General features: G+C 38.7%; 1 protein-coding gene across 1 annotated transcript; it reads left to right on the top strand.

The window, feature by feature from the left end:
- The first annotated feature begins 2,898 nt into the window (after positions 1–2,898).
- Positions 2,899–8,521, top strand: LOC134795140 (acidic mammalian chitinase-like). Its single transcript, XM_063766971.1, has 5 exons — positions 2,899–3,035; positions 3,505–3,625; positions 4,150–4,335; positions 5,262–5,347; positions 8,434–8,521. The coding sequence occupies exons 1-5, from the start codon at positions 2,899–2,901 to the stop codon at positions 8,519–8,521; spliced, it is 618 nt and encodes a 205-aa protein (XP_063623041.1).
- The last annotated feature ends 5,976 nt before the right edge of the window (positions 8,522–14,497 follow it).

Below are 14,497 nucleotides of genomic sequence, written 5' to 3'. Positions count from 1 at the left end.
CCGGTCTGTATCTGCTCAAGACCAGCTAACAATCAACTGTGCCAAGTTTCAGCGCATAGTCTCAAAATGCAAGATGTCGTGCACTAACAAACCAGCTACTATGATTTAGAAAAAAAAGCTAAAAGTCAGTTGTCAATTTATGTCATTCATTCAAATTGTTTGCGGTTTATAAGGGGTTTATTTTAAATAATATTAATAATATCTATACTGAATGAGGTTCGCAAACTATTATTTAAGCTCGTAAATAATTACGATAATGTGCGAAGTCGACGTGTAGCGTTGTATAACGAAAAACTGCAATGTTTTAAACTCCTAAACAAATGTAAACAAATTAGGACGTTGGTGCTCTATAAATATTTGGATACTTAGTGTTTTAGCATATTTGGCATAGTACTTATGTATTTTTTTGGCGATGGATTAATATTATTATCGAGCTAGGTCTTATTTACACTAGGTACATTTAATTTTTCGTCTTGTTACAATGGTATATGGTGGGAAAGTGTTAACAAATGTGCTTATCGTTGACTGTACTTTACATAGTGGTAGTAATTATGTGAGCTGACTTTGAGTGCACGTCAACGTATATTTAACTTATATCCTTAGGTGCCTTACGTGTGCACAGAAAATCAAAAATATTTTCTAGTATCAAAACTATAATTCCTACTACACAAAGTGTGACCAGCCCAAGGTTTTTTGAATTTCCCGCCAAACTTTTGTGTAATATTTCAGTAGCCAGACTCTACCTAAATAAATCTTAATCTAATCAAAATCATCCATTACGTAATTTATTGATTTGTAAACTAGATTAAGTAATTATTTTATGTATGTGATCAAGTGTACTACCTACCCATATACCTATAATTATACCTACACATGCTTATTACTTCATGCTTATTACAAAAGGGGAAAAAGAGAAAGTAGGGAGTTGAGAGAGATGGAAAGTGGAACGGAACCCTGACTGATAGAAAAAGTCGCTGTAGATAATTTAGACAAAGTATATACCTACCTATTTTTTTAAATCAGACGGTGTGGTCTTCTGTTACTACGGCGAATGGGCCAATACGAGACCCGGAGCCGGCCGCTTCGGAGTCAGCGACTTACCCACGGATCCCTGCACATACATCGTCTACTCTTTCCTGACGCTAGACGGGCCTACAGGGAATCTGATTTACCCTCTTGAATCAACGCATGAAGAGAAAAGTAGTAAGTGACACTAATCAATCGGTATGGTTTTGGTAATCAATAATCATATTTGTTGTTTATTTTGTAATTATTGGTTACTTTTATTACCTACTTGTAAAAAAATTACATGCAAAAGTATCCCTGTAGCCTATTTGCTGAATATTTGTTAGACGGCTACTTATGACGACGCTTGCTTACCAACGCGAGGCTCAGAGCCGAATGCTTCGGAGTCAGCGACTTACGAGTAAAGTGGACCTTTGGATCTCTGCACTCACATTATCTACCCATTCCTCACGCTTCAAGGAGGCCGTCTTATCAGCGATTCGGTTTCCTGCGATTATCTATAAATAAATACCTATAACATTGTTGTATTGCACCTATAGTCGCTCCAAGCATGACTGTGGCGGCGCCCTAGTGAATGTGGGTCATATTGCTTATTTGACAGTTGGCTACTGCCAAATAGTATGATGATATCGTCTCACAAAAGTTCATATTTTCATCACGTGGTGCGTAGGCCTCGCTTGTTTTTCCGCACCACCAACTTCATAATAATAGTTGGTTATTTGTACATCTGTTTTCAGATTCCGTAGCGGATCTTATAGCCTTGAAACAGTCCAATGCCAATTTAAAAATCTTGGCTGCTATTGGCGGTTGGCTGCTATTGGTTCGGATAACTTTTCACCGGTAATAACATTATGAAATATCCAAGAATTCTGATATGACGATTCAACATAATACCGGATGAAATTTTAACCACCGTTCATACTTTGCGTAGTGATTTTATAGATCTGGCCAAACAAGTTTTATTATGGAACCAATGCCGAAATCACGGAAAAATAATTGGCTGTCCCATAGAAATCAGCGGCATCAACGTCAGCTGGAATCTATGTAATAGCCAATTTTTTCTTGCGATTTCGGCATTGGTCCTATATTAAAAGTTGTTCAGTATGTGACCTATAGATTTACTACGTAGAGTATGAATGGTGGTTAACATTTCACCCTGTATGTTAATATGTCATTAACATGTCATTCGATATAATACCTATCAGCTTCACTTGATTATTATTCCTCTGACCAGGTGGTCAACGACGACGCTCTCAGGGCAACCTTCATCAGAAACTTGTACGAATACATCGACACCAAGGGCTTCGACGGCTTGGATTTGGACTGGGAGTACGAGGAGGCCTAGAGTCCGACAAGGTCAGTTTTGGCAAAATTTAAAGCGCCCATTACTCCTACATTTTGCTCCTAAATTATACTAGAATCGACTAAGTAGAAATTTAATAATCTTGATTTTATTCGCATAACATTTTCCAAGGTCCACACATACACATATATTCTTACAAAACAACTGTAAGTAAATATGTCCAGCTGCTGAGTTTATGACATAAACATTCTTAACCCTTTGAACGCTATACGTTATAAACAAAAACGTCACTGACACGCCAAGGTCCCGGGCGCAAGCGAGCTAATGTAAACCTTACTTGAATGAGTGAAGGTTACTTTGACAGCGTACGCCATAACACCTATAGTTGTCCATGGCACGGTGGGCACGACTAGTAACGACGACTTAAGGTATTCTTGGCGTTCAAAGGGTTGAGCCATATTTTACACCTTTCTACGTTTTATTTGTTCACCTACACTTTGGAATTTGAATTAATCAATAGTATTAATAGTAATGTAAAATAAACAACTACTAATTAGCGTACTATTGCTATGTTTCAGGAAAAGTTCGTTTTGTTGGTAAAGGAGTTGAAGGAAGCGTTCACGCCTAAAGGATACCTACTGACCTCCGCCGTGACCGCCACACAGTATCACATTGACTTGTCTTATGACGTCCCAGAACTCAATAAGTACGGATTTAAACAATACATACTTAAATGCTTGTTGAAATAGAAAGTATTATCTGAGTAATGAGTAATCTAACGTCAAGTTTCACGATTTTTACATTAATTATTTGCTTCTGAACATTTTCATTTGTATTTGTTACTTTATTTTTATTTATTGTTACGATGTCGTATTCGAAACGTAGGAAGTAATTTATTTAGGTATTTTAAAAGCTTATTGTATTTTATATGTATATTCAAAAGTGTATTTTATATGTATATTCAAAAGTAAAGGATACTCTGAGCCTAATTTCTGGTAATCCATATCGGCCAAAACTATTAATACATTTCATCAAATATATGTGCATTCAATTTGAACCTTCAGAAAAAAAGGATAAATAAGTAACAGACTAAAACTTGTGTATTGGCCTAAATAAATTGGACCAAATTGAGAATATGAATTACGGTTAAATACACCTACCTATGTACGTTTTAGTTACTTGGACTTCATAAACCTGATGACGTATGATTATCACGGCACCTGGGACGAGGGGACAGGTGTGAACGCGCCACTTTTTCCCCAGGAAACTGATGACCCCAACCTCAACTTGAATGTGGTAAGCAAAGCTATTATTCTATTAAATGACCCCTTACCACGGTTTCTACTTAACGTGACTTAACACAATTATAGTCCATAGACCAAGCTAACTCAGCACATCTAAATTCAAAAATATCGCCATAGCAGGCGTGGCTCACTCCGCGATCTCGTCGCTTTGCAACAGGTAGCTACAAGAACATCCGTTCCACACCAATTTTGGTGGCTAGCCATGAGCCGCGCGTGGCACTGTCGCCACCTAGCGGCCATATCTGTCCTGATCGTAACAGACGCGTTTTGTTAGAGTGAGTCTTCTGTACCTAGTACTATTATTTATTCTGTGGCCATAGACACGGAAAGTGCTTATTCCCGCACTAGTGAGGGAAAGTAGCACCATACATATAGTAGTACTGTTTAAGAGTATTGTAAACTGCGTGAGTTGTACAATAAAGAGTATTGTATTTATTGTATTGTATTTTATTGTATTGTATTGTACCTACTGTACTCAGTCAGCAGTAGTTATATTAATATCTCTAATACCTACAGAACCACTCTGTCCACGTCTGGATCAATAACGGCGCGTCCCCATCCAAGCTGGTCCTAGGTCTGGGAGCATACGGAAGATCCTTCACCCTGACGAGTTTGGACAACACCGGGATTGGGGCGCCTTTCGACGGGCCGGGAGCAAACGGCCCTTATACTGAGGAGCCCGGGTATTTTGGTTACAATGAGGTACGGTTCTTTTTTAGCCCTGTAGGTAGCTTTGACACCAACATTTGACTACATTGGTGTAACATTAAAGGTAACATTGAAGCTGAAGAATAGCATAGGTGAAGCTTGCCACCAGCCCTGATATGACGACCTCGACCACTCTGACAAGAGTGTGACGACAAAAAAGAAGAAGATAACATTAGTTAATATTTTACGCCAATAGAAATGAGGAATTACAACCACGACACTTTAAATTATTAGTCCAATTCCTTTTTGTTAAATTTCTTTAGGCGCAAACAATTGACGAATTCCTTGATTCCACTATCTATTGACGCCTTGGCTGTCATTTTCTGTAAAAACCGGGCAAGTGCGAGTCGGACTCGCGCACGAAGGGTTCCGTACCATAATGCAAAAAAAAAAAACGAAAAAAAAGCAAAAAAAAAAACGGTCACCCATCCAAGTACTGACCACTCCCGACGTTGCTTAACTTTGGTCAAAAATCACGTTTGTTGTATGGGAGCCCCATTTAAATCTTTATTTTATTCTGTTTTTAGTATTTGTTGTTATAGCGGCAACAGAAATACATCATCTGTGAAAATTTCAACTGTCTAGCTATCACGGTTCGTGAGATACAGCCTGGTGACAGACGGACGGACGGACGGACGGACGGACGGACGGACGGACGGACGGACGGACAGCGAAGTCTTAGTAATAGGGTCCCGTTTTACCCTTTGGGTACGGAACCCTAAAAACAGTCTGTCGATTTTTGCGGGGGCAATACAATAGCCATGTCAGATGAACGTCAGTCCATACAAAAGTTTGCACAATAGGGTATTTGACTGTATTTAAAATAAATTATTTTACACCATGCGTGAAATAAAGCACTAGAATATTAATAGAGAAACATAACTAATATATTTAAATTTATTTATTTCATTTTATTACAGGCACAATACGCCAAGGAAATGGGTCTAGGCGGCATAATGTACTGGGCCGTGGATTTGGATGACTTTAGCGGGATCTGCGGGGACAAGTACCCGCTCATCAGACAGGGCATCGAGGGATTCAGATCATTTGCTTCTATTATCAGTGTCGCAAAGCTATTATTAATAGTATCACTATTTAATTGTATTTTTAGACTTAGGTTTTTGTAATATCAGTAGGTAGCCGACTTATGGATGTAAAAATTAAAATGTGAATAAAACTACTAAATTAATTAAGTTGTTTTTATATCGACCCTTAAATATTACCCTTATGGATGGAAGTCATTTCAGATGTAGTTTATTTTTTAACTTTTTTTTATTACCTTAGTCCTAAGTATGAAAATCCCTTATACTTCAAACTGGCAATCGTACAGCAATCATTCATTAACATAAATTATCCTAGTATTTGATTTAGATCTCAACATTTCGTTACATTTGGTTAAGAGGAGGAGACAGTCGAGTACGAAACCTCGTTTTTACGCAGAATATTTCGCCTAACCTGGCGTTGTCCCTATCGCACTAGTTTTAGGAGCCACTTCCGTTAGCGAGACGGATATATTCACCTAAAATATTTCAATCTCAGCTCCCGTATCCTCTTAAGAATCCAATGTCCTTTTCTTCAAACAAATACGTCACTTTTGACACTGACACATCTAATCCATATCGTTTCTAGATCTATTAATTGACGTATCTTAAAGTTCGATTCCGGCAGATCGTCGTGTCTTGTTATTTTGTCAGTCTCGGTACAAAAAGTATTGAAGTTGACTGAAGTAGCACTCGGAGTGGTCATTAACAGCCATTCCCCTCTGTCGAAAATAGGCGGCCAATGGTCAACCACATGTCAACCACATGTATGGACTAACGTTTATCTGACATGGCTATGTTTACGTTACGTATACATTTGATGTGCCCCTCCCCCGCCAAAAAACGGCAGACTATTTTGTACCGAAAATTATAGACATGGCGTCTCCGTTAAATAGCATGACAAAAACGAACACGTTTCCGCGAAAATACGATGGAAAACAATTACGCACTACCTACATCTGTATCAATAGTTTCAATCCAATGACAGATTTTATGGTTCGAATGCCGCTCACTCAGAACATTAAGGGAATAATGCTCGGGTAATTTCTCGTACCTTATTGCATTTTGAGTGGCTTTTACTATCATAACCGTTAGAAATTACAAAACCTTATTAGTAGGAATTATAATTATATGAGATGTCGGTAAAAATCACGCGGCGCGCTCATTATTTCTTCCATGATAAATATCAAGAGGTGAAAATATTGGGAAAACGGCGCCATCAAAAGATTAGATACCTATCACTTATGTTTGAATGAGCCAACGTTTTTCATTTACCGCGATAGTTACTCATGAAATTGTATTTCTATTTTATATGACTTTAGTGTTTCAATTAATGTATGAATATACATATTAGCAGCAATCATAATATACATATATTAATTAATATATGTAAAAACTTAATTAAAATTTCCAACCCAACTGCCTTTAAGGGAACATTCACACGCGCAATAACGTAATAACGTAACTTAAAATAACTTCTAATTTCAATATTTTAGCGTCAGAAATACGGTTGAAATAATATAACTATATAAGTCTGCAATTATTCAGTTGGTTAAGCGAACGGGATGTTAACAATGCAGAGGTGTGTGATTCACAAAAAGGTAACTTTAACTTCGTCATAGTTAGGCCAGTATAAACCAGCAGCTGGTATCATGGTTGCATTTTTATCACCTGTCATGTCATGCGTCACTTTCGCACTTACGTTATTGTTAGAACGTGACAGGCATGGTGAGAAATGATAAAGAGCCGACCACCTTCATAGGCCTACTGTACGCATATGATGGTCGTTTTTGTCTACGTGACACCGTGATAAAACGGTGTCCGTCTCTTTCTATACCGCAGAGTTAAAAAGTGACAGTTATTTTATCACGTGGATAAATGTGGATAAAGCGATCCATAATACGCTTGCTGGAGGCCAATTCTAACGTACATTTTGATGACAAAATGATATCTTTAATTTGATATCATTCGCTTGTGCGTCTCGCTCGCGCCAATAGACCCGGTTTCACCACGCTGATTGATGTCGCCTGGGGTTGCCAATTCACCGTAATATGCTGGTTCAACACATATGTCTATGTTGGTACCAAATGTACCAATCACCATCATTACTTGCCGACCCAGAAATGTCCATGAATTGCCAGTGTCAGGTGTTAATTGTCAAGTTGGTGAAATAACATCTGAATGATTTGTGACAATTTTCGGGCCCGGGGTCTAGCCTAGCCAATTATTTTATAAAAACGCCAATCTAAAGTGAAATCGTGTATGAAAATTATTACGTGACTTTTCGTTGTATCTGTAATTCCGATACATTTTTTAGTATCGATCGGCATTTGTCGAAGTATGATTTTGATGTTGGCTAAGCCTGAGGGTTACTGGACATGGCTCATAGTCGGGTAGATTTTTTTATGAATATAGAGAGAGTCGTCCCAAATGTTATCGGCCTGGACAGACAGCGATTATTATTTAAGCTTTGGTCTCTCCCGAGGGACTGGCCCTGTTTGCATTTGCAATATAGGAGAATACTACTGTAGTCTGTTTTTAAAGATATGCATTGCACAGATTTAGATATGCAAGTTTCGGAATGTTTCGAAAAAGTTGAATAAGTTCACGGAAATTCCAGGATTTTTTTACAGGATTGTGGAAACGGAAAATTTTGATTCCTATACAAAAATATGAGAAGTTTCCGAAGTTTTTCTAAGTGGAAATTTACGCAAATTTGGAAATCGACTTATTACGGCTGATTTTTCAGTAAATAATGTGAACACATAATAAACTGAAATTACTTAGTTACTTACCATTAATTCCTATACTATACTAAACAAAAATTGCCAAAGCCACTGGGCTGAAGGCACTAATTTTAGTTTAAAATTATCTCATGTTACGAGTAGATACGTTACCTCAGCTTCATTATTTTCAGACTAAATTTAGCTGAGTGAAACTTGTAGTACATTTTACATTGAAAAATATAATATTTTACAATAAAGTTTTACGGAAAGTTAGTTTAATTAAGTTAACCGAATCTTTTGTGTACTGATACTGATACTGATACTAGGGGTTACTCCAGCCAGCAGATCCTGCAGCAAGGACTAGGAAGAGGAGACTACAGGGGGGAGGCGAAGTTGAGGCATATAGCCCTGTAAGCTCGCATGACTCTGCTGATTCAACCGGCAAAGCGGCATCGAGTCAATGGAGGTGTCAGCGTCACCTCACACCGGCTAAGCCTCAAACGCGAAATCAAACAGAGTACGCGCGCAAACCGGCTTATTACGCAACAACCTCTGCCACCCCTCCGTAGGCGCCCGCAGCCTGCCCGAGACACCGGAGCACCCAGTAGATAGGACTGGAGTGTAGGGTTTGCAGTCAGGATAGTAGGAGAGACGGGAAATTTTTAGCCGACCCGAATACAAGGCATCGTGAAGTCAGCATGGGGTAGATAGATACTATACTTGGTGTGAAATAAATACTTGGTTGTGAGGAAATATGACTGCGTTTTTTTCAATCAAAGCGTGCTAGGTCACTTGGGGCTCCGTATTAGATATCCTACCGCTAGTGCCGCCACCGCTTTCGGTTCCTCTGGCTCTGATTCCAAAATACAAAAATACAAAATACAAAATTATTTATTTGTCCAACATAGGTTATAGGGTGTTACAGTTCAGTCAGTTTCACTATGTGGCGCCTTACGGCATACAAATATTACAAATGTTGAGAACATGCATGTCAAAATATAATAGGTATTTACAAGTCCTTATCATCTAAAAAATCTTTTATTGAGTAGTAACTCTTTCGAATCAGTAACAGTTTCAAGGCTTTTTTAAACTGATTGAGCTCTAGTAATTGTATGTCTTGTGGTATTTTATTAAATATTCTTGGGGCCATTCTGACCACATTTTTTTGGAATAGCATCGTTTTGGGTATGGCAGAATGTAATATTTTACCCCGTAATCGTGAGCTTCTAAAGTTTAAGAATAGATGGGAGTTACATTTCACAAAAACACACATTTCAAATATACAACGTGTCCCAAAATTCAACGATAAGCTGGCACCAGAAGATGGACCTGATCATGACTACTCGAGGACTACAGGATTCTTCAAAGCTAATACCACACAAGGATCTTACACACTTTTTCTGAGCTAGAAATGCCATTTCTTGGTCTGTAGAGTTGCCCCAAAATATTATGCCGTATCTTAGAGTGGATGTTACAAAGGCATGGTAAGCAGTAAGCACTGCAGATGGGTTAACCCTTTTTCTTAAATTATACAATGCATATGAATATTGGTTCCGTCTCTGTTTCCGGTTGTTTGTATATTTTTTCCGCTTGTTTCTTTAGGCTGCTTCTGTGTTCCGGTATGTGCTCCTAATAGGATCGGGCTCGGTTAGTATAGTGTCGGATGTCGTGGTTAAGTGAGTCCTCCCACGTAGGTATATATCGGGCGTCCCTCCTTCCTCTTTTTCTCTTTATATTCCAGAGCTGCGTGGAGTAGGTGAGGGTTTTTTCGTCTAAGTGTGTGCCCGTAGTATGAGAGCCGGCGGATTTTAATAATTTTTGTAATTGTTTTCCCTTCCAGGATTTCATTAACTTTTTGCCTCGGGGTGTCCCTGGCTACTAGCAGCATTTCCTTAAGAATGTGTCTTTCGTATCGCGCGGGCTCTGTTAGCTTTGGTCAGGTCGGTTGCATTTAATCTGTACGTCATGGCAGGTGAGATGACCATTTTGTACATTAGCCTAGCTATTTTCCATTTAATTTTCTTATCCTTAATCAATCTTGTTAGTATCTTTGAGCTTCTTACAGCCTGGTCACAGCGAGTCTTTATCGTAGCTCTCCTGTCATGACCTGAGGTGATATAAGTGCCAAGATATTTAATTTCATTTACTGGTTGTATGGATGCATCTCCTAGGTACCTAATCTGTTGGTCGGTTGATGTGACTGTTGTTGGGTCTCTTATTACTAATTTGGTTTTTGTTACGTTTATCATAAGGTCTACGGTGTCTAATAGGATCTTTAACTTCCTTACTATACGGTCGAGGACATCTATACATGGGCCTAGTATAATTAGATCGTCTGCGTAGGACAATATTAATGGCAGCTGGATTTCATTGTCTTGGTCCAGTCTGACAGCTTTGTCTTCTTCTAACGTGCGTAGTACGTCATCCATTAAAATGGTGAACAACCGAGGAGACAGTGGACAGTCCTGTTTCACCCCTTTTCCTTTCTGGACCGCTTCCGAGCACTGTCCGCACTATGATATAAACGTTTTCTCGTTCATGCACGCTTTTACGATCCTATTGGTGAGGGCCGTTCGTGCGAGAGTATATAATGTCCCTGAGTGCGTTTAGATCAACATTGTCAAATGCTTTCTCGATATCCAGTGCTGCGATAAACAGTCTGGTACCTTCCCTCCAGTTTTTATCTAGGACCCGGCGCAGGGTAAAAATATGATCTTCAGTGGATCTATTAGCTAGAAATGCGGCTTGGTAATTGCCTAGTGGTTTTATTGTGGCGTCTAATTTTTATAATAAGAAATTTGCGTAAATTCTGTAACCTACATTACAACTTGATATTTTTCTAAAGTCCCCTATAGCCTTAGGATGTGATTTTTTTGGTATAGGCACCTGTTTAGTGAGTGCCCATTCTGCCGGGACCTTGTTGTTAATCCAGGCATCTCTCATAATATTAGGGAAATAAACTCCGGGAAGCGCTGGTGGCCTAGCGGTAAGAGCGTGCGACTTTCAATCCGGAGGTTGCGGGTTCGAACCCCGGCTCGTACCAATGAGTTTTTCGGAATTTATGTACGAAATATCATTTGATATTTACTAGTCGCTTTTCGGTGAAGGAAAACATCGTCGCATATTCGATCACCAAAAACAGCCACCCAGGGACTATTTTCGAGTGAAATAACACTCAAAAAAAAATTCCAACGAATGATCCATCATTTTTACTGATGAATTGATCCTACGTGATGCTACAAACTTTATGCTGCTCTAATATTGAATATTGTATGTAAGACTGCTACTGTAATGGGAGCTTAAATATACCAGAATAAGGTTGTATTTTTCTTGTAAGTCTAGGTGGAGCCAAATTGACGTTTGCATGTTTGGAGATAAGACCCGAGATGGGAACAAATGTAGCATTTACCTCTTGATATTTTCAGACATGATCAATATGCTTTTTTTCTCTATTTTGTAATAAATAGTAATCATTTAGGTATGAAATTTGTTTGAAAAACAAGCCTTCTGATCGCTATCTAAACTTGAATAACAACTTTTAAAGAAGTTTATAGGCGTGTCTTATAAAGTTAATTTAATAAAATGTACCTAATCAAATATGCTACAAAAAAAATCTACGAAATATGTGCAACTGATGGGTAGGTATATATCTTTGTACCTAGAGTTTATAAATTAAATAAACATAATAGTTTTCATAGCTCTTCCAATAGTGTCAGTAACACAAACTGCTATAAATTCAGCAAGCGTAGGACCATCAATAAATCCCGGGGTCCGGCGATGCGTGAAACAAGGACCCCCGTCAGACGTCTGACCTCGTTCGATGGTACAAAACACAGTTCTAATACATACTTGTAAAAGTACATAATTAGATACTTAATAGGACTGTTAAGTACAGGCGCCATCAGATATATCGGAGCGGTCAAGGTGCTCACAAATATCTGAACACGCACTCTATTGTCAAGGCGTTAGAGTGCGTGTTCAGATATTGTGAACACCTTGGCCGCTCCGATATTTCTGATGGCGACTGTACTTGTCGAACGAGCGAGAAAAGCGATGCGAAGTTCTTAGATTTAACATAGAAAACTGGCTAGGGGCATGTTCCGGCATTTCGAAGTTTTTTGATTTTGATAGTTTGTTCTACGATAACTTCAGTACATTTGTTCTGATTAAAATGAAAATAATTTAAGTTTAAGTTCTAACATATACAGGATCAATCAAGGGGTTATGGTGTTAGAAGGCCCAAAGTGATTTGCAGGGGGGTCTAGGAAACCATGCTATATATTAATCAACATGTAACCTGTCTTTCTCTATCAAATTTCGTACCTAGTTAAAATATATGGTGTACACGACACCCATCAGTAATGTATAATACCATTAGTCGACAAGTAACGTACCATGACGTTAACCCTGTCGCCGCTGCCCTAATTCAGGGCGCTGTAAATCCGTCACGACCGTCACGGAAGCCGTCGCAAATTGAAATTGATGACCAACTGTGGACGTCGCTAAAGATGGTTTTTTTCACTTTTGTACTGGCAGAGGGAAGTTTTCGGCACATATTTAAACAAAGTATTCTAGAACGATAGAAAATATAGAAGAGTCAAAGACTCTTCTATACCGGGTGTCCCTGGCCAAAGCCGAAATGTACATATGCATTAGGGTATTTAGAACCAGTATACAAAGTATCATAACAATCGGTGTAGCGGTTACGAAGAAATTATCAAACTACCACGATTTTTTTTACTTTGGAGCAACATGTATGTGTTATAAGCTCCTGAGGTAATAAATAGTATGAAATCTTCTTCGACCGTTTTGATTATCTTTTTTATTTATCACATTAATAAGATTCTGACTTTTGACAATTAATGTCATCATTGCCGCACATTTTCAAACAAATTGTCAAAAGCACTGCCAATGATTAAAATACAGTATGTTTCTTTTTGTTGTCGATTATTGGAAATAACTTTTGTTTGATAATTTATTTTTTATCTTTTGTTCTAATTAAAAAAAATATTACCGTTAGAGCATTTCTGAGAAGTAACCCTACGTGGGATTTCAGGGTTTGTCCAATGGGTAAGGTCACCCTGTATACTTTGTTTAAGTAGGTATGTGCCGAATGACATCGCCTGTTTTGCGCCACTGTTGTACATGCACCTGTTATGGATCTTTTGTTAGACCAAGACAAGACGGCAACGATTTCGATAACACACGCAGGGCAAGCGTTATTTTAAACGTCAAACTTCTATGAAATTATGACGTATATACAGGGTGTCCCATTAGTGACACGTCAGAGTGACATTGGAGGTAGACCAGGCCAAGAGGACCCAAACCAACTTAACATCACCAGTAAAAGTGGCACGGTTTTCGAGTTATTGCCAAATGAAGGTTTTTCATGAATTTTGACCGTTTTTAACCCTTTAATTCGCAATGTTAAGTATGCTCAACATTAGAATCAAAAAAATATTGCAACGTAATTTTCACTCAAACTCAGTACTTTTTTTAATGAAATGATACTTTAAAACCTAACGCGTCTTCGACGAGTGAGATTATTGCCCAGGCGCACGTATTTTGACAGTTAATGGCAAAATGGTGCCACGACAGCAATTGACCTCAGGACGCAAGTTAATTAAAAAATATTAAAAAATATTTATACCTATAATGTCGATTGAAATACTATTACAATGTGTTCTTGAGGGTGTGTGCTTTGTGTTTTTATGTTTTTATAACACAATAGAAGCCTAATTAACACAGGACTGGGTTCCCATTATGCGTGTTGAGAATGCTCAACATTGCGAGATTCTTAGAAATATACTTAGTGTAACGCATGTTGAGCATTCTTAACACTGCGACGATATGAATAAAGTACATTCTTGTTAGTCTGTTAAGTAATTTTAACAGTGCGAAGATAAGGTTAATATAAAGGAAGATGCAACATCCACGACTTGATGAATTCAAAGGTGGTGGACAGCCAAGATGACCGTTTTGCAGCGAGCTCTTCCCATCCCAACGTGCAGGATCGATATCACACACGTTTAGGTGACGCTTGAGCATGTCCGCCGTGCTTCCGTTTGCCCTCTGCTAATTCTGAGTAGAATATAGCTTTAGGCAGGCGGCGATCGTCCATCCGAAGAACATGCCCACACCACCTGAGCTGACGCTGCATCAATAGTGCCTCCATGCCGTACATCCCGGAACGACGCAGAACCTCAGAGTTTGGAATACGGTCCTGCCATTTAATTCTGAGTACCTAAACATTAGACATCTTAGGTGGTGCGTGTCTAGTCTTTTGATATCTGGCTTGTACAGGTATCGTGTCTCTGCGCCATACAGGACTGGGATTATTACGGCCTTATAGATGCTTATCTTAGTCTCAAACTTGATATCATGGGAGCG

This window comes from Cydia splendana, chromosome 11, assembly GCF_910591565.1.
Source record: "Cydia splendana chromosome 11, ilCydSple1.2, whole genome shotgun sequence".
NCBI lineage: Eukaryota > Metazoa > Arthropoda > Insecta > Lepidoptera > Tortricidae > Cydia > Cydia splendana.
This window is presented reverse-complemented; position numbering and strand designations above follow the sequence as displayed.